Source organism: Heterocephalus glaber, unplaced genomic scaffold (assembly GCF_053883595.1).
Source record: "Heterocephalus glaber isolate CG9 unplaced genomic scaffold, H.glaber_assembly_v1.0 deba00001593, whole genome shotgun sequence".
In the NCBI taxonomy this organism is placed as follows: domain Eukaryota; kingdom Metazoa; phylum Chordata; class Mammalia; order Rodentia; family Bathyergidae; genus Heterocephalus; species Heterocephalus glaber.
Genome location: NW_028258368.1, coordinates 6151120 through 6176308, shown reverse-complemented (window position 1 = coordinate 6176308; position 25189 = coordinate 6151120). Strand labels below are relative to the sequence as shown.

General features: G+C 37.5%; 2 protein-coding genes across 14 annotated transcripts in view; one reads left to right on the top strand and one right to left on the bottom strand.

Moving 5' to 3' along the window:
- The window catches only part of Lrp11 (LDL receptor related protein 11), a 104163-nt gene that overhangs the window by 24927 nt on the left and 54047 nt on the right, over positions 1-25189 (bottom strand). The window contains exon 8 of one of the 2 annotated variants that reach the window (XM_087193577.1): positions 12370-15182. The exons of the other annotated variant lie outside the window; for it this stretch is intronic. Coding sequence (XP_087049703.1) covers positions 15157-15182 — 26 coding nt within the window. The 3' untranslated portion in view covers positions 12370-15156. Of the gene's footprint in view, positions 1-12369; positions 15183-25189 lie in introns of those variants that run through there. 2 annotated transcript variants of the gene reach the window in all.
- Pcmt1 (protein-L-isoaspartate (D-aspartate) O-methyltransferase) overlaps positions 1-25189 on the top strand; it is a 57255-nt gene that overhangs the window by 30665 nt on the left and 1401 nt on the right. For 3 of the 12 annotated variants that reach the window (XR_002386870.2, XM_087193583.1, XM_004856889.4), the window contains 3 exons: positions 6075-6195; positions 7806-7891; positions 17010-17179. Coding sequence is in view for 6 of the 12 variants with exons in the window: in XM_087193583.1 (XP_087049709.1) it covers positions 6075-6195; positions 7806-7891; positions 17010-17179 (377 nt within the window). In the remaining 6 variants the exon portion in view is untranslated. Of the gene's footprint in view, positions 1-6074; positions 6196-7805; positions 7892-17009; positions 17227-18156; positions 22345-23672; positions 23798-25189 lie in introns of those variants that run through there. The other 9 variants (XR_015444079.1, XR_015444075.1, XM_004856892.4 and 6 more) reach the window with 7 other exon arrangements.

The following is a 25189-nucleotide window of genomic DNA, read 5'->3' as shown; positions in this document are numbered from 1 at the left end:
GAGTGTGTTTGGCTCCTTTATTGGAGATGAGATGGCTGAGTGTGTCTGGCGTGGTTTCTGCATCTTCTAATCTGTTCCACTGGTCCTCAAGTCTGTTTCTTTGCCAGTAACATGCTGTTTTTATCACAGTAGCTTTGTAGTAGAGTTGCAGGTTGGGGCTTGTGATACCCTCTGCCATGTCTCTGTAACCTAGAATTGCTTTTGCTATTCTGGGTCTCTTCTTGCTCCAAATGAAGTTTTGGATTTTTTTCTCGAGGTCTATGAAGTATGCTGCTGGGATCTCAATTGGAATTGCATTAAATCTATATAGCAGTTTTGGAAGTATGGCCATTTTCACTGTATTAATCCTTCCTACCCAGGAGCAGGGGATGTCTGTCCATTTTCTGATATCATCTTCAATCTCTCTTTTCAGAGTGCCATAGTTTTCAGACAAGAGGTCTTTGATTTCTTTCGTTAGGATGATTATTAGGTATTTCAGTTTTTTGGATGCTATTGTGAAAGGAATTATCTGCCCTATTTCTCTCTCAGTGAGTCTTTCGTTGGTGTAGAGGAAAGCTATTGATTTTTGTGTGTTGACCCTGTAACCAGCTACTTGACTGAATTTGGTTATTAAGTCTAGAAGACTTTTGGTGGAGTTCTTGGGGTCTTCTATATAGAGTATCATGTCATCTGCAAATAATGACAATTTGACTTCTTCATTTCCTATCTTTATTCCTTTTATTTCTTTCTCTTGTCTGATTGCCGTGGCTAATGTATCCAGAACTATATTAAACAAGAGTGGTGATAGTGGACATCCTTGTCTTGTTCCTGATTTGAGTGTGAAGGATTTCAGTTTTTGACCATTTAGTATGATATTGGCTGTTGGTTTTTCATAGATGGCTTCTATCAGTTTGAGGTAGAGACCATCTATTCCAAGTTTTGGGAGGGTTTTTATCATAAATGCATGTTGGATTTTGTCAAATACTTTTTCTGCATCTATGGAGATAATCATATGGTTTTTGTCCTTGGCTCTATTGATATAGTGTATTACATTAATTGATTTGCATATGTTGAACCATCCCTGCATCCCTGGGATGAATCCCACTTGATCAGGGTGTATGATCTTCTTGATGATCTTCTGCATTCTATTTGCCAGTATCTTATTAAGGATTTTTGCATCTATGTTCATTAGTGAGATTGGCCTATAGTTCTCTTTTTCAGTTGGGTCTTTCTCTGCTTTGGGGATCAAGGTGATGCTTGCTTCCAGGAATGAATTTGGGAGTATTGCTTCCCTTTCCATTTCATTGAAGAGTTTAAACAGTAGTGGCAGCAGTTCCTCTCTAAATGTCTTGTAGAATTCAGCAGTGAAGCCATCAGGGCCCAGGCTTTTCTTAGTTGATAAATTTTTAATTACATTTTCAGTTTCATTGGTTGATATTGGGTTGTTCAGAATTTTTAGGTTTTCTTCGTTCAACTTTGGTAATTCATATGTATCTAGGAATCTGTCCATTTCTTCTGTGTTGTCCATCTTATTGGCGTATAGGTTCTGGAAGTAGGTATTGATGATCCTCTGGATTTCTGCTGGGTCTGTTGTCATTTCACCCTTTTCATTCCTAATTGCATGGATTTGGGCCTTTTCTTTCCTTTTTCTGACAAGGTTGGCTAAAGGTTTTTCAATTTTGTTGATTCTTTTGAAGAACCAACTGTTGGTTTCAATGATTTTTTGTATCGTTCTCTCAGTCTCCATTGCATTGATTTCTCCTCTGATCTTTATAATTTCCTCCCTTGTATGCACTTTGGGGTTGTCCTGCTCTTCTTTTTCTAGAAGCTTGAGGTTCAGCATCAGGTTGTTTAATTGGGCTCATTCTGTTTTCCTAATATGAGTAGTCACTGCTATGACTTTCCCTCGTAAGACTGCTTTCATTGTGTCCCATAGATTCCGATATGTTGTATTGTCATTGTCATTTAATTGAAGGAACTATCTGATTTCTTCTTTAATTTCCTCTGTGACCCATTGGTTATTCAGAAGTGTGTTGTTCAATTTCCACGTGTTTATGAAACTTTTTGAGTTTCTTTTGCTATGGATCTCCAATTTCATTGCACTATGGTCTGATAATATACAGGGGATAACTTCAGTTCCTTTGCACTTACTTAAACATGTTCTATGTGTGAGTATGTGGTCTGTTTTGGAGAATGCCCCATGTGCAGCTGAGAAGAATGTGTATTCTGATTTTGTGGGGTAGAAGACTCTCTAAACATCTGTTAAGTTCATTTGTTCAAGAGTTGGATTGAGTTCTAGTATTTCATTACTTATTTTTAGTCTAGTTGATCTATCTATTGGTGACAGTGGGGTGTTGAGGTCCCCCACTACAATTGTATTAGTGCATATATGACTTTTCATGTCTGTTAGTATTTGTTTTATATAGTTGGGTGCACTAGTGTTTGGTGCATAGAAATTTATGATTGTCATCTCTTCCTCTTGGATTCTTCCCTTTACAAGGATGTAGTGTCCTTCTTCGTCTCTCTTAATCAGTGTTGGTTTGAAATCTACTTGATCTGCCAAGAGGATAGCTACTCCTGCTTTTTTTCAGGTTCCTGTTGCATGCAGTATTGTTTTCTACCCTTTAACTTTCAGTCTATGAGTTTCCTTTTGAATTAAGTGTGTTTCTTGTATGCAGCATATTGTTGGATTTTGCTTCTTGACCCATTCTGCCAGTCTATTTCTTTTGATTGGTGAATTGAGACCATTAACATTGATGGTTATAACTGAAACGTATTGACTTGTCATTGCCATGACTTTTTCTTGTTGTTGGGTTCTCCCCCTTTCCATTTAATTTCTTGTCATGGCAGATGGGTTCATTCTGCTTTGCTTCCTGGGGTTGTGATCCTCAATGTCTGTTCCTAGGCTATTGTGTAAAATTCTTTGGAGTGCTGGTTTGGTATTCACGAAGTTCCTGAGGTGCTCTTTGTCATGAAAGTATCTTATTTCTCCATCCATTTAGAAAGATAGTTTTGCAGGGTCCATCAATCTGGGTTGGAGGCTGTTTTCTTTTAGGGCTTGGAATATGTCACTCCAAAATCTTCTTGCCTTGATGGTTTGTGTTGAAAAGTCTGCTGTGATTCTGATGGGCTTTCCTTTGTATGTGATTTGTTTCTTTTCTCTGACTGCTTGGAGAACTTTGTTCTTCTGTTGTGTTTCTGGAATCTTAACAATTATATGCCTATGTGTAGTTTTTTTTGATCAAGGCTATTTGGAGTCCTATATGCCTCACTTATCTGTATGTCAAGCTCTTTTCCCCTGCTTGGGAAGTTTTCTGCCATTATTTCTGTGAAGAGATTTTTTATGTCATCTGCACTTTCTCCTGTTTCTTCATTGAGCCCAATCAGTCTTATGTTATTCTTTTTTGCATCATCTAGCAGCTGCTGGATTGATTTCTCATGTCCCCTTATAATTTTGAAACAATTTTTCTTTTCCTGGTCACTAATTGCAGTCTTATCTTCTCTAACTGAAATTCTGTCCTCACATTGGCTCATTCTGCTGTGTAGACTTTCAATGGAGTTTTTCATGTCCTGGAAATCTATTTGCATCTGTTTTATGGATTCCATTTGTTTCTTATGTTGGGATCCAATCATGTTCCTCAGCTCCTCTCTAGATTTATTAATCATGTCTTGCACTAGGGGCACCATTTCTCCTGTTATCTGAGAAATTATTTCTGATTTCATTTTTTCCAGATCCCCTTCTGTTGTCAGTTTAGGGGGTCCAGGTGGTTGAGTATCAGAGTGTTCCATCTCATTTCCCTTTGGGGCTGCTGTAGGTGATCTGGAAGTCTGGTTTTGAGACTTATTTACGTGTTTTCTCATTTCGACTGGGGCGGGGGGCTGTTAGCGCCTGCACGGATTACCTCCTCTGAGCTGGGTGACGTGGGGCAGGGGCCGGGAGCAGCGGTAGGGATGGTGACCCAAAAGCCTTTTCCTGTGGGCTGGGAGCAGCCAGAGGGATGGTGGCCGGGAAACCCCTTCCTCTGGACCAGGAGCAGTGGGATGGTGGCTCAGAAGCCCCTCCGTCTGGGCCAGGAACGGTGGGAGGGATGGTGGCCCGGAAGCCTCTTCCTCTGGGCCAGGAGCAGTGGGACAGAAGGTGGCCCAAAAGCCCTTTCCTCTGGGCTGGGAGCAGTGGGAGTGATGGTGACCAGGAAGCCCCTTCCTCTTGACCAGGAGCAGTGGGATAACGGCTCAGAAGCCCCTACCTCTGGGCCGGGGACAGTGGGACTCAGTACCTTGGTCTGTTGGTCTGGTGTCCTCTGTGTCTTTGTAGTGTGGAATCAGGTGGCTGCCTGTCTGCAGCGGGGTGATTCGGCGTCTTCCGCGCGACTCAGAACCTCGGTAGGGCATGCGTGCACAGACCTGCCTGTCTGCAGCAGGCTGATTCGGCCTGTGTTCCGCGGGACTGGGGCCCTCGGTAGGGCGTGGGCAGACCTGCCTGTCTGCAGCGGGCTGATTCAGGGTGTTCTGTGTGACTCAGGACCTGTCTTGTCTGCAGCGGGCTGATTTGGCGTGTGTTCCGTGCGACTGGGGACCTCGGTAGGGTGTGGGCAGACCTGCCTGTCTGCAGCGGGGTGATTAGGCGTCTTCCGCTTGACTCAGGACCTCGTTAGGGCGTGCACAGACCTGCCTGTCTGCAGCGGGCTGATTTGGCCTGTGTTCCGCGCGACTGGGCTTTATGTGACGTTTTGATATTTAAATTTATACTTTTAGATGGAGTTTAACTAAAAATTTATTGCAGTACCATTAAATATTGGTAGTTAAACTTTATTTCAGAGTTCTAGATTTAAAAATTAGAAAAGTAAGAAAGATATAATTTTTCTTAGTATTATAAGTTTTTGTAATTATTTTAGCTCCTTCAATACTTGAATATAATTTTTATCTATCCCCTTACTTTCTATTATCTATCTTTTATTTTGCTCTTTATTTTTAGTATGATATTTAAGCTTATGTGTCTGATTTATTTCACTTAACAGTATGGTCTCAAGGAGTATCTGTTTTCCTACAAATGACTCAAGTTTATCTTTTTTGTGGCAAAGTGGTACTGTTATTTATATATATATATCTCACATTTTCTTTATCCATTCTTCTGTTGATGGACATTTAGGGTACCTCCAAGATTTAGCTATAATGAATTAGGTCCTATAAACATGGGTATGCATGCACCACTGTAATATGATGTCTTTAACTCTTTTGGGAAGATATTCAGAAGGGGATAGTTGGGTTGAATGGAATTTCTACTTTTAATTTTTTGAGGAATCTCTGTACTGTTTTCCATGGTGCTTGCACTAGATTACATTCCCACCATCAATGTAGAAGGGTTCCTTTTTCCCTGTAGCCTTATCAACTTTTGTTATTGTTTGATATCTTGATGATGGGCCATACTTTCTGGGGTGAGATTGAATCTGTGTTGTTTTAATTTGCATTTTTCTAATGTAACTTTGAGCATTTCTTCATGTATTTATTAGTACTTCTGTCTGTTCATTTCACTTGGCCATTTTTTGATTGGGTTTTATATTCTGGGAAGATCTATTTTTTCAGAGTTTTAAAAATATAGTCTAGATATTAGTCTTCTGAGGAATGGCTGACAAAATATTTTTCCCTTTAATATAATTTTTTAGCACAGTTGTAGTTGAGAAAGTTGTATATAGTAAGTAATTTATGGTAAGCTGAGTGCTTAGCAGTCTTAATTGGAGGCTTAAGCTGATTCTTTGTGTGTGTATCTGTATGTCTGTGTGTCTGTGTGTTTTTGTGTGTGGTACTGAGAATTGAACCCAAGACTTCCTGCTTGCTAGGCAAGTGCTGTATTGCTAAGTAACACCCACTCCTTTTTAAATTTTGTTGAGACAGGGTGTCACTAAGTTGCTCAGACTTGACTTAAACTTTCAATCCTCTTGCCTTACCCTCCTGAGTAACTAGTTTGACAGTCGTGCACCACGACACCTAGCTTAGGCTGTTTATTTTTTATATTGCTTTAAATAAGAAAACACTTTACTGACACTTTAATAAAACAAATGTAGCCCAATGAGCTATTGAATTATTCTCTTTTCTAGGTTGGATGTAATGGAAAAGTCATAGGAATTGATCACATTAAGGAACTAGTAGATGACTCAATAAATAATGTCAGAAAGGACGATCCAACACTTTTGTCTTCAGGGAGAGTACAATTGGTTGGTAAGTATCAGAAAACTTAAAAAAAATTTTTCCCAAAGGATTTTTATTTTCAGAAGATCTTGTGTAAGCTGAATATACTTAGCTCTAATAATTGCATACTTTTATATTTACTTTTAAGTACTAAATAAGAAAAACAATTACCTTTTTTTGCCCTTCTAGTGAATATACAGCACTGTGTCTGTCTTAGTCACTTTTTCATCACTGGGACAGAATACTTGGCACCCACAATTTAAAGGAGGAGAGGTTCATTTGGGCTCACAGTATTTAGAGATTTCAGTCCATATTCAGCTCGCTCCAATGCAGAAATGACATGGCAGAGGGCAGAGTGGAAAAACGCTGCTCTAGTCATGGTGATCAGGAAGCAAAGAGAAAAGGAGAAGCTGAGGAAAGAGATAAACCTTTCCAGGGTTATGACCCTGGTGACCTACCTCTAACCAGGCCCCACTTCCTAACAACAGGTCAGCTATGAACTCAGCAGTGGACTGATCCACTGATGAATATACTACCTCTGTGATCCAGTCACCTTGCAGATCTAAATCATAGCAATATCTATGATTTCAATTTTGTATTTTCATTCTAATTAATGAGATTGAATACTTTTTCATGTATTTGGTCATTTGCATTTCCTCTTTTGTAAAATGCTTGTTCAGATATTGGATTGTTTATATTTTTCTTTGATTTATAGGCCTCCGAGAAGCTAGCCTTTTGTTTATCAGTGTCATAAATCTTTTTTTTTTTTTTTAATCTTTTTGTGACAGGGTATTTCTATGCAGTTCATTTCAGGCTGGCCTTGAACTCACTTTGTAGCCCAGGCTGGCCTCAAACTAGCAGCAAACCTCCTGCCTCAGCCTCCCAATATAAATCTCTTCTGCCATCCATTATATGCTTTTTAATGTTATTAGCCCCTTTTGATTAATAGAAATTCTTAATTTTAAGGTAGTCACATCCAGTGTCGTGGCTCACACCTGTAATACTAGCACTTATGAGGCTGAGACAGAAGGATCACCTCAAGTTTGAGGCCTCCCTCAGTTACATAGTGAGTTCAGGACCATCCTGCTCTACAAAGTGAGACCCAGTCTAAAAAAAAAAAGGCAGACTTACTAAATTTTCCAGTGCTTTTGGTATTGTTTAAGGCTGAAGACATGATGATATATTCTTATATGATTTCTTTGTCTTTATATGATTTTAGCTTTTTATATTTAGGTCTTTGGTCTTCCTGTCATTGATTTTTATGTATGTTTAAGGGTAGGGGTCTAATTGTATTTTTTTTCTTATGACTATCCAGTTGTCTCAGAATTTTTTTTTCTGAGACAAGATCTTGCTTTGTAGTTCAGGCTGGCTCTGAACTCACTATGTAGCCCAGGCTGGCCTCGAACTTGCTGTAATCTTCCTGCCTCAGTCTTCTGAGTGCTGGGATTACAGGTGTGCACCACCACGCCCGGCATCTTTTGGTGTGTTTGAGTAGGGTCTCATTAAGTCCCTGTGTTACCCAGGCTGTACTTGAACTTGTAGTCCTCCTGCCTCAGCCTCCCAGAGTGCTGGGATTATGGATTGTGCCACTGTGCTTGGTCCTAACAGGTTTTTAAAAGCATAACTTGGTTTTCTTTCAGTGGGAGATGGAAGAATGGGATATCCCGAAGAAGCCCCTTATGATGCTATTCATGTAGGAGCTGCAGCCCCAGTTGTGCCCCAGGCAGTGAGTTGACTTTTTTTCTCTTTGTGTGTTTTATTCAACTAAAACTCTAAAAGATAGATAACAGAAGGAAGTAGGGAGATCTTTTTCAATTGGGAAGGGGAATAAGAGGTGGAGGGAGGGTTGACAGAGGGGAGGGAAAGAGGATTAAAGAAAAAGAATTGGGGAAAAAATAGAGATAGAGCTTTTACAGATGGGAAAGGGATCAAGAGATGGAAGGAACAGGAGGGAGAGGATAGGGGATGAAAAAAGAGTTTAGCCATTATATACATGTACTGTACCAACTCCCCATGATTAATGTCCCCATTATGTACTGCAAACATGTAATAATAAAAATAAAAAGAAATGGCTTCTAGGTGATGTGCAAAATATATTTAGACTTTTGTTTCATTCATTTGAGTTACAGTTAGCTGGAATGCTATTTTCCTTATACATAAACAAATGTGTAAATGACATGGAAATTATTAAACCCCAGGTCATCTTATTTGAAACAGTATTTGATCCATGTATGAACCAGGACAACAATAGAATTGGAAAAATCTTTCTAGAGTTCATGACCTGATAATAAGTTTGGTGTTTTATTAAATACAAGAATTGCAAAACTATAGTTTGTGAATGGGAGATAAAAGGAAGTATTTGTTATAGTATATCCTCATAAAACTTATGTTCTAGAATAGTATATTATACATTTAACAAGGAGTTTAATGCTGTGACAGCATATCATTAGTGTATGATATATGTATAGGAGAGAAAATATATATGAGGTGAGAACAAGCACTTGCGTACACACACACACACACACACGCGCGCGCACACAGTATTGTACCCAAGGGCTCATGTATGATAGGCAAATACTCAATTACTGAGCTGTATTGCCTAGCCCTTTTAAATTTTTATTTATTTATTTTTTGGTACTAGGGATCGAACTTGGGACCTTGTGCTTGCGAGGCAGGTGGCAGAACCACTGAGCTAAATCCCTGGTCCTAAAATTTTATTTTGAGACAAGGTCTTGCTAAATTTCCCAGAGTAGCCTTGAACTTGTGACTCTCCTGCCTCAGCCTAGCTGGGATTGCAGGCATGTGCTAACATTCCTGGCTAAGAATCTAGGCTTTTTTGTTTTCTTAGAGTAGTGTGGATTAAACCCAGGATGCTTGTCCATGTTAGTATTCCACCACTGACCTACATTCACATTTCAAGGGAGACAAATTTGCATTGAGTGACAAAAAAGACACCTGTAGTGATGGAACTTGAACTGAATCTTAAAGAATGATAGGATTTGAATAGTTGACAATGGGGCTGGGGATTTAGCTCAGTGGTTCTGGCACCTGCCTCGCAAGCGAAACATCCTGAGTTTGATCCCTGGTACCAAAATAAATAAATAAATACATACATACATACATACATACATAAATAAAATGAATAGTTGACAATGATAAAGGCTGAAATATTATTGTACATTACATATAATATTGTATATTACATAGTCAAGAAAATGTTTAAGATACCATATATCATTTTATTAAGATTCTGATAAGCCGGGGCTGGGGATTTAGCTCAGTGGTTCCACTGCCTGCCTTACAAGTGCAAGGTCCTGAGTTCGATCCCTAGTACCAAAAAAAAAAAAAACTGAACTAGTATGATGTTTAAATAAAGAGGGTGGGTGCAGGACTTGTCTTGCCCATGAGGACCTCCAGATGACCTTGAAGGACATTTCTAGATTTAGCCTAATAAGATTATTTACTTATTTATTTATTTGGTACTGAGTTTTGAACCCAGGGCCTTCACACTGAACTGTGTTCCAAGCTCTTTTACTTTCATTTTTTTTTTTTTGGTACTGCCAATCGAACTTGGGTCCTTGTGCTTGCAAGGCAGGCAGAGGCACCACTGAGCTAAATCCCTGGCCCAGTACAATGCACTTTTAAAATAATGAGAAGAACTACATGAAATTTCAGAATATTTGCGATGAAGAGAAGATTGTAAAAGCTTTCTGGAAAACAAAATACAGACCTGTTAAGGCTTGGTAAGAAGAAAGCATCAGACTGCAGAGTAATATCATCAAAATCAGCAAATCAGAGGAGCAAACAATCAAAATTTGGAGCTGAAATTTAATTCCAATCTTGAATTCTTTACCACCACATATCACCAAATGAATAGAATAAAGGTGATTTTGGACTTGCAGATCACATCTTCTCTCATATTCTATGCACTATTTTATTTTTTAAAATTAATTTTATTGGTACACTTTTGACATATATAGTCACATTCATCATAGGGAATTTGTACGTGTACATGTATATCTTAATTCTTTTTTTCTATTTTCTAGCCTTCCCTTCATTCCATCTTCCCTTCTCCTTTTACAAAACATTGTTTCTATTGTTTTCCTTCCATTCTTTTTCATTTTTTTTATCCCTACTGTATTCCCTCTCTTTCCTCCCCCATCCCCCTTTCTTCTCCATCCCATTTGAATATTTTCTTCCTATTTCCCAATATTTTGATCCTTATTTACTCTTTGGGTTTCTCACACAAAAGAAACAATGTGATATTTAAACATGTGTCTGATTAATTTCACTTAATAGTATGGTCTCAAGGTGCATCCATTTAGCTAGAAATGTCTCAAGTTTAGCCTTTATGGTTGAGTAGTACTCCACTGTATATAAAAAAACATATTTTCTTTATCCATTCATTGGTTGATGGGTATCTGGGCTGTTTCCAAGAATTAGCTATTTCAAACTGTGCTTCTATAAACATGGGTGTATATATGTCACTGTGGTATGATGCTTTTAATTCTTTTGTGAAGATACCAAGAAGAGGAATAGTTGGGTCAAATGGAACCTGTAGTCTTAGTTTTTTGAGGAATTTCCACACTGATTTCCACAGTGGTTGCACCAGTCTACACTTACACCAACAGTGGAGAAGGGTTCCTTTTACCCCACAGCCTCACCAGCATTTGTTGTTGGTTGATTTCCTGATAACAGCCATTCTTTCTGTAGTGAGATGGAATCTCAGTGTTCTTTTAATTTGCATTTCTTTTCTTTTTGTTTTTGGTACTGGGGATCGAACTCGGGACCTTGCGTTTTCGAGGCAGGCAGCAGAACCACTGAGCTAAATCCCCGGCCCTGCAGTTCTTGAATGACCAGTGATGATGAACACTTTTGATTTGGGGTTTTTTTTTTTTTTTTTTTGGTACTGGGAATCGAACTAAGGGACTCACGCTTGCCAGCCAGATGCTGCACTGCTGAGCTATATTCCCAATCCCGAACACTTTTTCATATATTTATTTGCTGTTTCTACGTCTTCATCTGATAAGTATCTATTCATTTCAGATGCCTGTTTTTGGATTGGGTCTTTAAAGGGGCATGTGATTTTTTTGAGTTCTTTATATATTGTAGATGTTAGTCCTTTGTCTGAAGAATAGCTGGTAAAGTTTTTTCCTATTCTCTGAGCTTTGTCTCTTCACTCTTGTTGGTGATTTCTTAATACTCTTTTTTTTTTTTTTGGTACCGGGGATCGAACTCGGGTCCTTGCGCTTGCGCAGCAGGCAGCGAAACCACTGAGCTAGATCCCTGGCCCTGTTGGTGATTTCTTTTGCTGTGCAAAAGGTTTTTAAGATGAGATCCCTGTTGTTGATTCTTTGTAATATTTCCTGTGTGATCAGGGTTATGTTCACAAAGTCTCTCCCTACACCTATGTCTTCAAGAGTTTTACTTATTCTATCTTCAAGCAGATTTAGTGTTTCTATTTTAATATTTAGATCTTTGATCCATTTCAGTTTTAGGTTAGTACATGGTGAGAGATATGCGTCTAGTTTTTATCTTTGACATGTGGAAATCCAGTTTTCCCAGCACCATTTATATTAAAGAGGCTGTCTTCCTTCCAGTGAAGGTGTTTGGCCTCTCTGTCAAAGATCAGATAACTGAGGGTGTCTGGAGTTGTTTCTGCATCTTCTCTTCTGTTCCATTGATCCTCAGGTCTGTGTTTTTTTTGCCAGGATCATGCTGTCATTATCATGGTAGCTTTTAGTATAATTCAAAGTCAGAGATTGTGATGCTTCCTGTCTTGCCTTTGTGGCCCAGAATTGCCTTTGCTATTCTAGGTCTCTTCTCATTCCAAATGAATTTTAGGATTATTTTCTCTAATTCTGTGAGATATGCTGTTAGAATTTTGATTGGGATTGCATTAAGTCTGTGTAACAATTTTAGAAGTATGGCCATTTTCACTATATTAGTTCTTCCTATCCAAGAACAAGGGATATCTTTCCATTTTCTGATATCCTCTTTGATCTCTTTTTTCAGAGTGCTGTAGTTTTCAATGTAGAGGTCTTTTACTTCCTTTGTTAGATTGATTCCTAGATATTTCATTTTTTTGGATGCTATTGTGAAAGGGATTGTTTCCCCAATTTCTCTCTCAGTGAGTCTGTTATTCATGTATAGGAATGCTATTGATTTTTGAGTGTTGATTTTGTATCCAGCTATGCTACTGAATTTGGTTATTAAGTCTAAAAGTGTTTTGGTGGAGTTTTTGGGGTCTTCCATGTAGAGCATCATATCATCTGCAAATAGTGACAATTTACCTTCTTCATTTCTTATCCTTATTCCTTTTATTTCTTTCTCTTGTGTAATTGCTCTGGCTAATGTTGTTAGAACTATATTGAACAACAGTGGTGATAGTGGACATCCTTGTCTTGTTCCTGATTTTAGAGTGAAAGTTTTCAGTTTTTGCTCATTTAGTATGATGTTGGCTGTTGGTTTGTTATAGATGGCTTTTGTCAGATTAAGACAAAGACCGTCTGTTCCAATTTTCTGTAGGGTTTTTATCATGAATGGGTGTTGGACTTTGTCAAACGCTTTTTCTGCATCTATTGAGATGATCCTAAGGTGTTTGTCCTTGGCTCTGTTAATACAATGTATTACATTTATTGATTTGTGTATATTGAACCATCCTTGCATCCTTGGGATGAATCCCACTTGGTCAGGGTGTATGATCTTCTTGATTATCTGCTGCATTCTGTTTGCCAGTATTTTCCTGACAATTTTTTCATCTATGGTCATTAGGGTCATTGGTCTGTAGTTCTCTTTTTTGGTTGGCTCCTTCTCTGGTTTTGGAATCAAGGTAATGCTTGCTTCCAGGAATGAATTTGGGAGTATTGCTTCCCTTTTAATTTCATTAAAGAGTTTGAGGAGCAGTGGTATTAGATTGTCTCTAAATTTCTTTTTCTTTTTTTGTCTCTAAATTTCTTGAAGAATTCAGCAATGAATCCAGCTGGGCCTGGGCTCTCCTTCGTTGGTAATTTTAAAATTACTTCTTCAATTTCATGCTTAAGACAATTGTCTTAAGCAACCACCAACAGAATGAAGAGACAACCCAAAGTGTGGGAAAAATTTTTTTGCTGTTATTACTCAAAGGATTAATATCTAGAATATATAAAGAAATTAAAAAGATCAGAACCCCCTTATTTAAAGACCTAATCCAAAAATGGACATCTTAAATGTATAGAAAGTTATCAGATGAAGAAGTAGAAATAGCAAGTAAATATATGAGAAAAATGTTCAACATCATTGGTCATTTGCAAGATGCAAATTAAAAGAACACTGTGATTCCATCTCACTACAGAAAGAATGGCGGTTATCAGGAAATCAAACAATAACAAATGCTGGAGGGGCTGTGGGGAAAAAGGACCCTTCTCCACTGTTGGTGTAAGTGTAGACTGGTGCAACCACTGTGGAAATCAGTGTGGAGATTCCTCAAAAAACTAAGACTACAGGTTCCATTTGACCCAACTATTCCCCTTCTTGGTATCTTCACAAAAGAATTAAAGTCATCATACTACAGTGATATATGCACACCCATGTTTATAGTGGCACAGTTTGGAATAGTTAAATCTTAGAAACAGCCCAGATGCCCATCAACCAATGAATGGATAAAGAAGATAAGTTTTTTATATACAGTGGAGTACTAAACCATAAAGAAGGATAAACTTGAGACATTTCTAGCTAAATGGATGCACTTTGAGACCATACTTTTAAGTGAGATAAATCAGACACACATATGTAAATAATGAATTATTTCTCTAGTGTGAGAAACTGAAAGTAGAAATAAGGACTAAAATGTATAATACATATTGGGAAATAGGAAGAAAATGTTAAAATGAGAAGTGGAACAAAGGAGGGGGGGAGAGGAAAGGAAAGATGGGACAAGAAAAAAAAAGGATAGAAAGAAAAAATGTAAGCAAAGGCTTTATAAGTAAGGAGGGGAAGATGAGTTGAAGGTGGGGGGATGAGAAAAAAGAAGCAAGGTATATCATGTACAGGTACAAATTCCCTATGATGAATGTTATCATTATATGTATCTAAAATGTACAAGTAAATGTTTGCTTCAAAAAGAAAAGAACAAAATAAAACAAAAAAGCTAAAAACAACACTGACACTCATGAAAAAGCTAAAACAAGAAAGAAAAGGGAAAAAAAAGTTTAAAAAAAAAGATATCTCTGTGATTTCAAGCCAGTGGTTATCTTCTGGGGTGTACAGTTTTGTGGTAGTATCTGATTCATGGCACGTCTCTGCTGTCACTGGTAGACAAAGGTAGACAGAGCCCAGATCCGTCCTGGACAATCCCAGCAAGCCTGCAGTAAGAATAGTGCAGGGTGCCGAATGTGGAGCTTTTAACCCCACAGAGTTCAGGCTGATTCTGGCCTGTAGTTGTGGTGTTGGGGCCTGAGTTGTTCAGCCAAGAACATTCTTGCTGGCCTGTTCTCAGCTCTCTGACACTGGACATGTCCTGCAGGTTTTCCCTCACCCAGTTACTGGGATCCCTGAGATGAAGCCAGCCCATGGCTGTTCTGAGTTCTGGGTTCAGTTGGCCCCTCCCTAAAATGGCATCTGGCCAAGTACCCTCTCCAGGAGACATGGCAGATGCTTGGACTGAAGTCACTCAGTAGCTGTTGTAGTTCACAACATACACTGGTCCATTTCTCCCTGGAGGCCTCTGAGTCACCCACCCTCACTGTGTCTCTGTCAATTTGAGCCTCCTCTCTGGTGTTGGGAGCCGAGGAGAAAGTGCAGTTTACCACCTCCTTTTTCTTCATTGAGGTCTGTTTCTTCACTTTCTTTGTGGGCTTCAATTTTCCCTTTAGATTGTCCTGGAGATCCACTTCTTTCCTTCTTCCCCAGATTGTTATATTCCAGTGTCTGGATTCCTAGGCCCTGGAATGTTGATTTGTTGTTGTTTACCACTCCACCATCTTCCCAGAAGCTGGTTTCTCATGCACTATTTTATAAAAGTCTTCCAGAGAAATTACCTTAATAATTTTATACAAAAAAATAAAGAAAAGAGAAAAAAAAATGGGAATGAGGGAAAAATAGGTACAGTAGGAAAAACCAAAGAGAAAGCCATGGGATTTAAGAAGTAGTACATCTTGGTCAGAGAGTTTGTAGGATTATTGTGCAGGGAAGTCCCAAAATGGAAGATGGGCAAAAGGCCTAGAGAGGAGTATACAAAAAAGACAAAAAGCAGAAATTACATAGGGTTGCTGTATGAAAATTTTTTTGAGAAGGTTTTGGGGGTTAGAAAGATTTAGAGATAGTTACAAAGAAAATAAAATGAAAAAAATCTCCATTTTAGATGCAGTGAACAAAACTATTATATAAGAAAGGAGAAACAATCATTGGATATCTCTTGGCTCAGCAGCAAAATACTCAGTAATAATTGAAAATGGTTTTAATGAAAAATTATGAATTCACTGGGTTGGAAGAAGGAATTACAATGTAACTTGAATCCTTATCTCACATATAATTTGAAATATGAAGGTAAATTAGATGACATAGTTAAAAGGATTTAAAATGACTGGATTTAGGGAGCAAGATTGGGCCTGGGGAGAAATTGGTAAGTCTTACTTTTAGAAAAACAGCTAAAGAATACTTGCAGATATTGCCTTGATAAAAAATTTAAATGAAAAGTATAAGATAGACTTTCCAAGTAAATTTTAATTGCCAAGACCCTTCTCTGAGGTAATAATATGAAAAATCAATTTTTTCCTTCTTGCTTTTGAGTAAAGTTGATCTATAAGATTATATTCAGATGGTAACATATGATTTAGTTATTTTCTGACTGGAGGACCTGTCACCAAATCTTCTTGGTTCTTCTTTGATGACCAGGGGTCCCCTCATTCTAAATTCTGCAGTACTCTGTCTTCCCTCTTCATGGTATGAGTCATTTAGGTAATTAGGGTTCTCTTTCTTTGCTTCAGTGATGCCAATAGTGTAGGAATTTTTTGCTAATTTTCTATACTTTCTCTCCTCCCTTCCCCATCCTTTCCATCCCATAGAGACCCAAAGCAGGCACACAGGCATTAGAATTTTCTGCTTTGTCCTTGGCAGAGTCTTCAGGAGGATAGCTCTGCTTTAGGTGGCTCAGTTAAAACTTGAGCGTTTTAGTTAAATAGGTACCGTGTTAGGTGCTAGTGGTACAAAGACATAATCCCTGTCCTCAAGGAATTTATAGTTGAGTAAAGGAGGGTAAGAGGTAAATGAGTAATGGGTAGTTGAGTATAGTATTACACTCAAATTATGTACAGGTGGAGCCCTGTCAGTCAGCCAACCATGAATAAAAAATACTTGGGGAAAGAATCCAGAAAGTTCCAAAAAGTGAAACTTGAGTATGTTATACACTGAGTCCTATGCTAAATCCAACCAAATGAAGTGATTTGTAAGCCTTGTATTAGGTATTGTTAGTAATCTAGAGATGACAATATGCATGAGGAAAGCTAAGTGCAGTGGGGCACACTTGTTGTCCCAGCTACTTGGGAGGTGGGTAGATTGCTTGAGCCCAAGGCCAGCCTATGCAAGATAGTGAGACCCTGTCTCAAAAAAAAAAGTATATGGGGGAATGTGCATAGGTTATATGCGATGGAAATACTGTGCCATTTTATATAAGAGACTTAAGCAACTGTGGAGTGTAGTATTATTGAGTTGTCCTGGAACTAATCCCCCTCCACAAGATACTGAGAAATGACTGTATATACTAAATAAAGCACATACCTGCTTTCTGCACATGGACACTGAACATTGTTTTATGGTGACATTAGATCTATAACTTGGTGTATGTGTGTGTGTTTTTTTTCTTGTAGCTAATAGACCAGTTGAAGCCTGGTGGAAGATTGATATTGCCAGTTGGTCCTGCAGGTGGAAACCAAATGTTGGAGCAGTACGATAAGCTACAAGACGGCAGCGTCAAAATGAAGCCTCTGATGGGGGTGATATATGTGCCTTTAACAGATAAAGAAAAGCAGTGGTCCAGGTGGAAGTGATTTTCTCTTCTCCTCTTTCTTCTTCCACACATGCAAGGTGAAAGAAAGCGTGTGGATTTTAAGACATTAGACTACAAGAGAGCTATTTTTTGGTTGCCACCTTCATGCTACTTCATTAAAAGATCAGAAATTCATTTCATTAAGCTTGAAACATTTTGCATGGTCTGCTTTTTCTTGGTTTAATTTACGTCATTGGGAAAGGGAGGGTGAGACTTGGTTGGCACAAAGGTTTTTATTTTTAAAGAGGCTTTTCGCCAAGTTTAGCATTTCCCAAAGATATTTTATTCCTTATCAGCCACCATGTTTCTATATGTATAAATCATTTTTATAGCTGCTGTGTGGGCATGGAAACTTTGGTCCGGAAAAGAAGGGGCCATCATATCGTGCCTCATTCAGTCCTTGTTTTACTGTTATAAAAAGAAGGGGGAAGATAACAGTTGTCCCAGTTTTCGAAAGTGTCAGAATCCCAGAGAGAACATTCTACCTTTTGGCTTGATTTTTCTCTTTCATTCGGTTCATAGATGTCTGACACACTGCCTGTTTTATATTCAGCCATCAATTCAGGGCCATCATGAAGAGTAAACATCTTGCCATCCTATATACTTGTGAGGCAGGCAGCAGAACCACTGAACTAAATCCCCATTTTGCCATCCTGTATACTAAGCCATCCAATTTTTTGTTTGTTTTTGGTACTAGGGATCGAACTCAGGACCTTGGGCTTGCTAGGCAGGTGCAGTGCCCCTAAGCTAAATCCCCTTCCCTGAGGGGTGGACTTCTATAACCTGCCCAGTGAGTGCCCAGGTCTCACTAACCCACCCAGACAGCCAGTAGAATGCAGTCAGCACCATCTCAACAGCATGGCTTCTTGTAAAGATGACTGCTTTGGTTTTGTGTCATATAACCTGAATATTTTGTTTGAAACAAGATTTCTCCTCTTCACCTTTCCTCTCTTCTCTATTCCCTTGAGGTAGAGGGAGTGAGACCAGTGCACAGGAGTGTCATTAGCTAAGGCTGCCTGAATTTAGATGCCAAGATAAGTGAGGCTTTACAGTTTCCTTCTCTTAGAGTCTAATTTTAGTTGACAAAATGATTCTTGTTTTAAGATAATTATTTTCTTAGTAAGCACATGGTAATTAGTTTTCTGTAAAGAGGAAAGGCAATTGAAATGAATGTTTAATTGCAGAAATGATAATGAATCTACTTCAGTTTGTGCTAAACAGTGTTTCACTTTTAACCAAATGCAGCTTGGCCTTGTATAAGTTAGCTTACTAGGAACTGCATTTTCTTCTTCATCTTGTATAGTTACAGCTATTTTCTTTGAATTCTAACCTGGAGCACAACTACTTGTTTTTGTTTTTGTTTTTTTTTGAGACAGTCTGCTTGTGTTGCCCAGGTTAGCTCTGAACTCAAGATCCACCTTCCTCAGCCTCCCACAGTGTGCCACTGTGCTAGCTTAGCACAGCTACTTCTTTTTAAAAACAATTTTTTTAAAAAACCTATTTTTTTTTCAGTTAGAGTCAGATATATAGTAGTTATTAATAACTAATTACAACCTTCACTTTGCTTCTAGTGTGCTTCAAACACAACATAATTGTATGATTACCATTGTTTATAAAAGGGACAAATATTTCACTGAAATAACTAAAGTTTGATATCAAGTAAGAGTTCATATTTTCTTTAGTAAATTTGAAATGTTTAATTTTGTACAAAATAAAAGTATTGAACATCCCACTTATAATTTAGTGATGATGGAATTACAAAATGGTATTTTATTTTTATAACCAGAGGCAGGTTAACCATGAAGCTAATGATGCTGAAGCTTCAGAGCCCTCGCTTCTCAAGGTCCTTTCCAGCCCTAATTTTATAAGCACAAATTTTTCTTCATAGAGAAGTTGTTCTCCTGTCTACAACTACATAAACTTTAGGCACCACAAAGCCTGAATCTACCCCTGATAAAACCAAAGTATTCATGAGAAGAATTTAGAATAATTTTTAAGTTTATGGACAATTAGTCCCCTACTAAACATGTAAATGTATACTTATTGGACTGGAGGTATAACTTAGTGGTAGAGCACTTGCCTAGCATGCACAAGGCCCTGGGTTCAATCCCCAGCACTGCAAAAACAAAATGACAACAACAACAAAAATGGATCTGAAAAGATGTAAATGAAGGTAATATAATTTACTTTTCAAAAAGTGTATACTTGTTTTTATGAACTTCAAATTTTAAACTAGCAGTTTTGCATGTTTTCATCATTGGAGATCATTTCTCTAATTGTACCAGGACTTATTTTGCTGTTACTGGCTTTCTCTCTGTTCAAATACATTTTTCTATATCCAAAGACGTGAATGTAATTACAAAGATACTCAGTTATTTGATTGTAATTCTGGAAGTTTAGAGATTATAACAATATAACTAAAAGTGAAATAAAATCTAGAAACTAAGTTGGTAAAACATCTACCACATTAAAATTTTTTTGCTAAAAGTTACTGGAAAATAGAATGTTGGAGAAGGTACAGTATTGACAATAAAAACCTTAGTCTCCTGTTTCTGTTTGTGTTCATAAACTGTGTCAAGTCAAGGCCCAGAAAGGAAACAGAAGGACAAAGAAGGGATATCTGTTCAGGGATCAGGAACACCTGGGATAATCCAAGAAGTATTTACCTTTTTTTGCCTAATGGGGAAAAGGAAGGATGCAATTTTAATGGCAGTCATTGGAGCAGGGACAACCAGGGTGAGATGTGGGATGGGTGGGATGACAGGAGCCGTAGTGATAGAGGAAGTGGCCATGACCACCCATTCTCTTAGCAGGGCATCATAAGGGCTAGACGTAACTGGAAGTCAGAGGAGGGGACCTTGTGGCAGACATGGTCTGAAATCGTTTCTCATCACTACTTTTCCCCCTACTTGATCCCCTGCTTTATTCCTCCTTTCATTTCCTTTTCTTTCTGCACTGTTATCCAGGTTGGCCTTGAACTGTTGGGCTCAAGTGATCCTCTGGTCTCAGTCTCCTCAGTAGCTGGGACTGCAGGAATCTGCTACCAAGCCTGGCTCTCCTGCTTCTTTTAAAATACAGGTCTGGAGTAGATTTGAGAGGACATCTAGTTTTTGTGTGGTCTATTCCTATTTCTTTTAGGCCAGTAACTTTATGCTTAAAAGTGTTCTTAACAGAAAAAAAAAGGTTTAAATTGCCTTTGGAAAAGCAGCATCTAGTACTTTTTTTTCACAGTTTGGTCTGTTAAATATTTTTCAGTGTTAGCGTTTCTCTCTTTTCTCCTTCTTATCCCTTCCCTTTTGGGAACACCACCACATCTGGCTGAGAACCTTCTTAGTATCATTTAGAATCTTAGCAAGCTGTGCTCACTGTGCCAGGGACTGTTCTAGGTGCTAGGAATCTTCAGCTGTGAATCTGAAACTGACAGAGTTTATTATATAGTCATGTAGGAGATCCAAACAAAGACCATGACCAACAGGCACTTGCAGTGCAGGATGTTTTGACTTACCATAGACAGCAGTTGAAATGTTTAAGCCAGGTCAAAAGGATAACTGGCTTTTATAGAAAATAGATTGGAAAAGGATAAAAACTGAGTTAGAAACAGGTGTTGGTTGTAGCATTTCAAGGGTGAAATGATGGTGGCTTGAATTAAGGCAGTGGTGGGAAGATAGAAGTGGATTGATAACTGTGTCTAAAATTTGTCATTATTTTCTAATGAGCATCTCACATTTGAGAATTACCATCTTTAAAAGTTCCTTGATCAGTTTCTTGCTAGGCATGGTGATTTCTGTTTTTTTTAGTCTTCCTTCAGGATTAATTTAACAAACCATTGTACTGCTTTCCTAGATACCTTAGCTTGTTTCTCACCTGCTTCCCAACTTTCTTGTACAGTGGACTTCAGAGTGAGTCACATGCTTGGGTGAGGGTGAGAGCCAATTTGACAGAAACGGTATTTAAGAAAGTTGTAACTAATGGGCATGCTGAATTTTAGTACTAGTTAAAGCTCCAAACTTGAATGTAGGCTTGGATCTCCTTATACTTTGGTGGACTGATAGGAGAATGCCAGATCTGTTAGCCATTCTATGGTATTATGTTTATGACGATAAGTATGTAAAAGTTGTGTTATTTACTTCAGAAGCTTAGCATTAAATTTTATATTTATTTTAAACAAATATCTATATGGAAACCAGTATTTTCTTAATTTCTTGATAAAAGTTTTATTTTCATTTTTACTAGCCACAGTCAATGAAATAGGTCCATTTCTAGTTTGTGAAACTGAGGAATGTTTCAGGATTATCATTCAATACGCTCTCTGATTTATTTATTTATTTTTGAGACAATATCTCACCATGCAGTTCAGGCTGGCCTTTGCTGGCCTTGAACTCACAGCGATCCTCCCACCTCAGCCTCCTGAGTGCTGGGATTACAGGTGTGCGCCACTATGCCTGGGACTCTCTGATTATTGATGTCTTCTTAAAAGTGTCATGTCTACATGAAAAAGATGTAATGACTTGATTCTGCATTTCTAAAATTGATAATATAGCTCCTGGGGTATCTTACTGATTGTGTTCCATATTCTGTATTGTTCCTTTTTAATTTTTTATATATGTTATAACATTTTATATCTTTAAAGGCAGGGATATATTCTATTGCTTTTGGAATTCCTTCCCCCCCCCCATTAACTTTATTGGTACATTTTAGGTATAATACAGTTACATTCATCATTGGGATCTTGTACCATTACATGAGTCTCTTGGTTCTTATTTTTTCCCCCTTCCCTTGTCCTCCCTTCACCGCCTCCACCCTTCCCTATTTGCAAAGACCTTGTTTCCATTTTTTTCCTCTTCTCATATTTTTTCCTTTCTCTTTTTTACCTTCCCCTACCCCTCCCAATTCCCCTGCTCTTTTAGACCTTTTCTTCCTGTTACACAATGTCAGTTATACATTTTTTAAATTACAATATTAAGATCTAGGAGACATTACCACAGATTTTACAGAATTTAAAAGGATATAGAAAGCATATTTCAAAAATCTGTTTTGAAATAAATTTGACAACTTCTAAGAAGTACCTTGGAAGACAAATTAATGAAACTAACTCTGGAGGAAATATAAAATTTGAATAGCACCTATTAAAAGTATATTCCTAGCTTGAAAACCTACCTATATGACAACAACAGGCTCATAAACATTTTAACTGGTAAATTATATCAAACAAAGCAGAAAAAAGAAGGAACACTTCTCCCCTCATTTTAGGAACTCAACATTGTGCTAATCCTAAAGCTGGATAAAGATAATAGAAGAAAAAAGTATGAACATAGATAGAAATTTAACAAAACAAACTATTAGAAGTCGATCTGGCAGGATGTAGAAAGTGGTTTTGTTATAGGGATGGCAGTGTTTGTTCAGCATTGGAAGATCCACCCCCAAAAGTCATCATTTTAACAGAGGAAAGGAAAAAGCCATATGATCCTGTCAGTAGTTGGAGAAAAAGTATTGGACTAAATTCTACAGCTGCTCATGGTAAAAGCTATCAGGAGACTGGAAGTAGAACAGAAACTTCTCAACAGATTAAAGACATGTACTCCATACTTCCAGCGCGAATGCCTTATATGAATGGAGAAGATACAATGCTTTCTCCTTAAGGTGGGGAACAAGGGCAGATACGCTTACTCTTTATCTGTCCATTAAACTTTGAAACCTAGGCCCCACCAAAGTAGTCTGGCAATAAAATGACACAACTAGGATAGGATTGGCACGGCAGAAGCAAAATCTTTATATGTAGATGAAATGATCATCTACAGAGAAAATACTAAGAAATCTCTAGGAGGCCCTAGAACTTGTACTTGAATTTAGCAGGATTAGAAAACACAAGGTATATATAAAAATTAAAGTCTGTGTATACTTGCTGTAAATGAAGAATTGTATATTGAAATTTAAAAGTTATGTAGGAGTACAAAGGACCTAGAAAAGTTAAAAACAAAAACAAAAACAAAAACCGGTGTTGGAAGACGTTTAGTACCTAATTTTAAGACTTCTTCTAAAGCTACAGTAATCAAGGCAGTGTTGGTGTAAGGAAAGACATGTAGATCATTGGAATAAAACAGAGAATCTAGAAATAGAACCACACATATATGGTTCACTGAGTTTTGAAAGATTATTTAACATTTGGAATTCCTTTTAATGTCTCCCATAATGGTTTATACAAAGCAAATTGTGCAAAAATTTTATACCTCAGAAAATACATTAAATTATTAGAAAACATTCATAGATTTTGATTGTTGTTTCATGGTAGTACATCTTTTCATTTGTTCTTGGTAAAGAATATATGAAACTAAATGTTAGTAGTGTGGAGTTATTAAAACCTAACATATAATAAATTTATAGTTATTAACCTAATGAATATATTTAGCACATACATACCAGTTTTAAAGAGATGTTCTAAAAGTTTGGACACTATTATTTGGTTTTGTTTTTTTTTTGGATGCAGGGTCTGGCTATGCTGCACAAGCTGGTCTTGAACTCCTGGGCTCAGGTGACTTTCTCACCTCAGCTTCTGAGTAGCTGGGATTGTAGGTTCACATCACCATGCCCTGGCTCCTTCTACCTTTTACTGTAAATATTCTATACATATGTCAGATAAAGCAGTATGATTATATAATTTTGAACATTAGGAAAAATTTAATAGGTTGAAAATTTCATGGGTTTTGGAATATTAGGATGTGACAAGGTTGCTGGTATCAAATTTTGTTTTTCCCTGGCCCTCTAAATTTTAAAATTCAGGTCTATAAATCTAATTTCCTTCTCACTATTGCAGAATTATTTTTATTATGATATATGTTGATGGGGCATTAAGATTTATATATCTTTAATGCCTTGCAACAGATAAATAAAATGTTAGTTTTTTTTAAAACATTGTGTTGGTTGGGAATATAACTCAATGGTAGAGTGCTTGTCAAGCATGCATGAGGGTCTGGGTTTGACCTCTAGCACTGCAGAAAAATGAAAAGAGTATCTTTAATTCATATTTTAAAGGGCACAGGTGAATCTGTTTTAGTTTGTGAATAGAGCACTTTGCATAACTTTATGTAAATTAAATATTATAATGTTTATACAAATCTAAGTAAAAGCTTCTATGAAAATTACAATACTGTTATTAGAATATTTTAAGAGAGACTAAAAGATGATCCAGTACTGTATGATAAAGGCAGCTGTGAGAGAAGTAATTTTATTTATTTATTTATTTATAATTTAAAAAATTTTTTGATTTTGTGAGACAGGGTCTTGGTGTGTAGTTCATCCTGGCCTTGAACTCACTAGCTCAGACTGGCCTCAAACAGCAATCCTCCTGCCTCAGCCTCCCAAGTGCTGGGATTATAGCATGTGCCACCATTCCTGTATTTTCTTGCACTATCTACAAAATCCAGCTTTTGAAAAAAAACAAAAACAAAAACAAAAAAACAAATAGACCACTTAACTTGTGAAATATAAGCTCTTTATCTACTTTCCTTCAAATTTCTTTTAACAATTTGTTCAAAACTTTTCTTTTTTTAGAGACAGGTTTGTAGAATAGTGATTAAAAAAACTCCCCAATCTCTTCATCTAGAGTCACTAGTTATTACTGTTTTTCCATATTTGCCTTCTCACTTCCTCTTTCTCTACATACAGACATGTATATATGCATATAATTTTTTCCTGAATCATTTAAGATTTAATTGCAATGATCATGGTTCTTTATCCCTGAAGTTTTAACAGTGTTTGAATGCTTAAGAAATGTTTTTGTCACTCATATGATCTCAACATGAGGCTGTTAGACTTTTCTGATAATTTTATTGATTTTTTTTTAGGTTTAACAGCTTTATGGAGAAAGGACTTATATTCTGTACAATTTTATTTATTTATTTATTATTATTATTTTTTGGTACCGGGGATCAAACTTGGGACCCTGTGCTTGTGAATCAGGTGGTGGCATGACTGAGCTAAATCCCTGGCCCATACAATTTATTT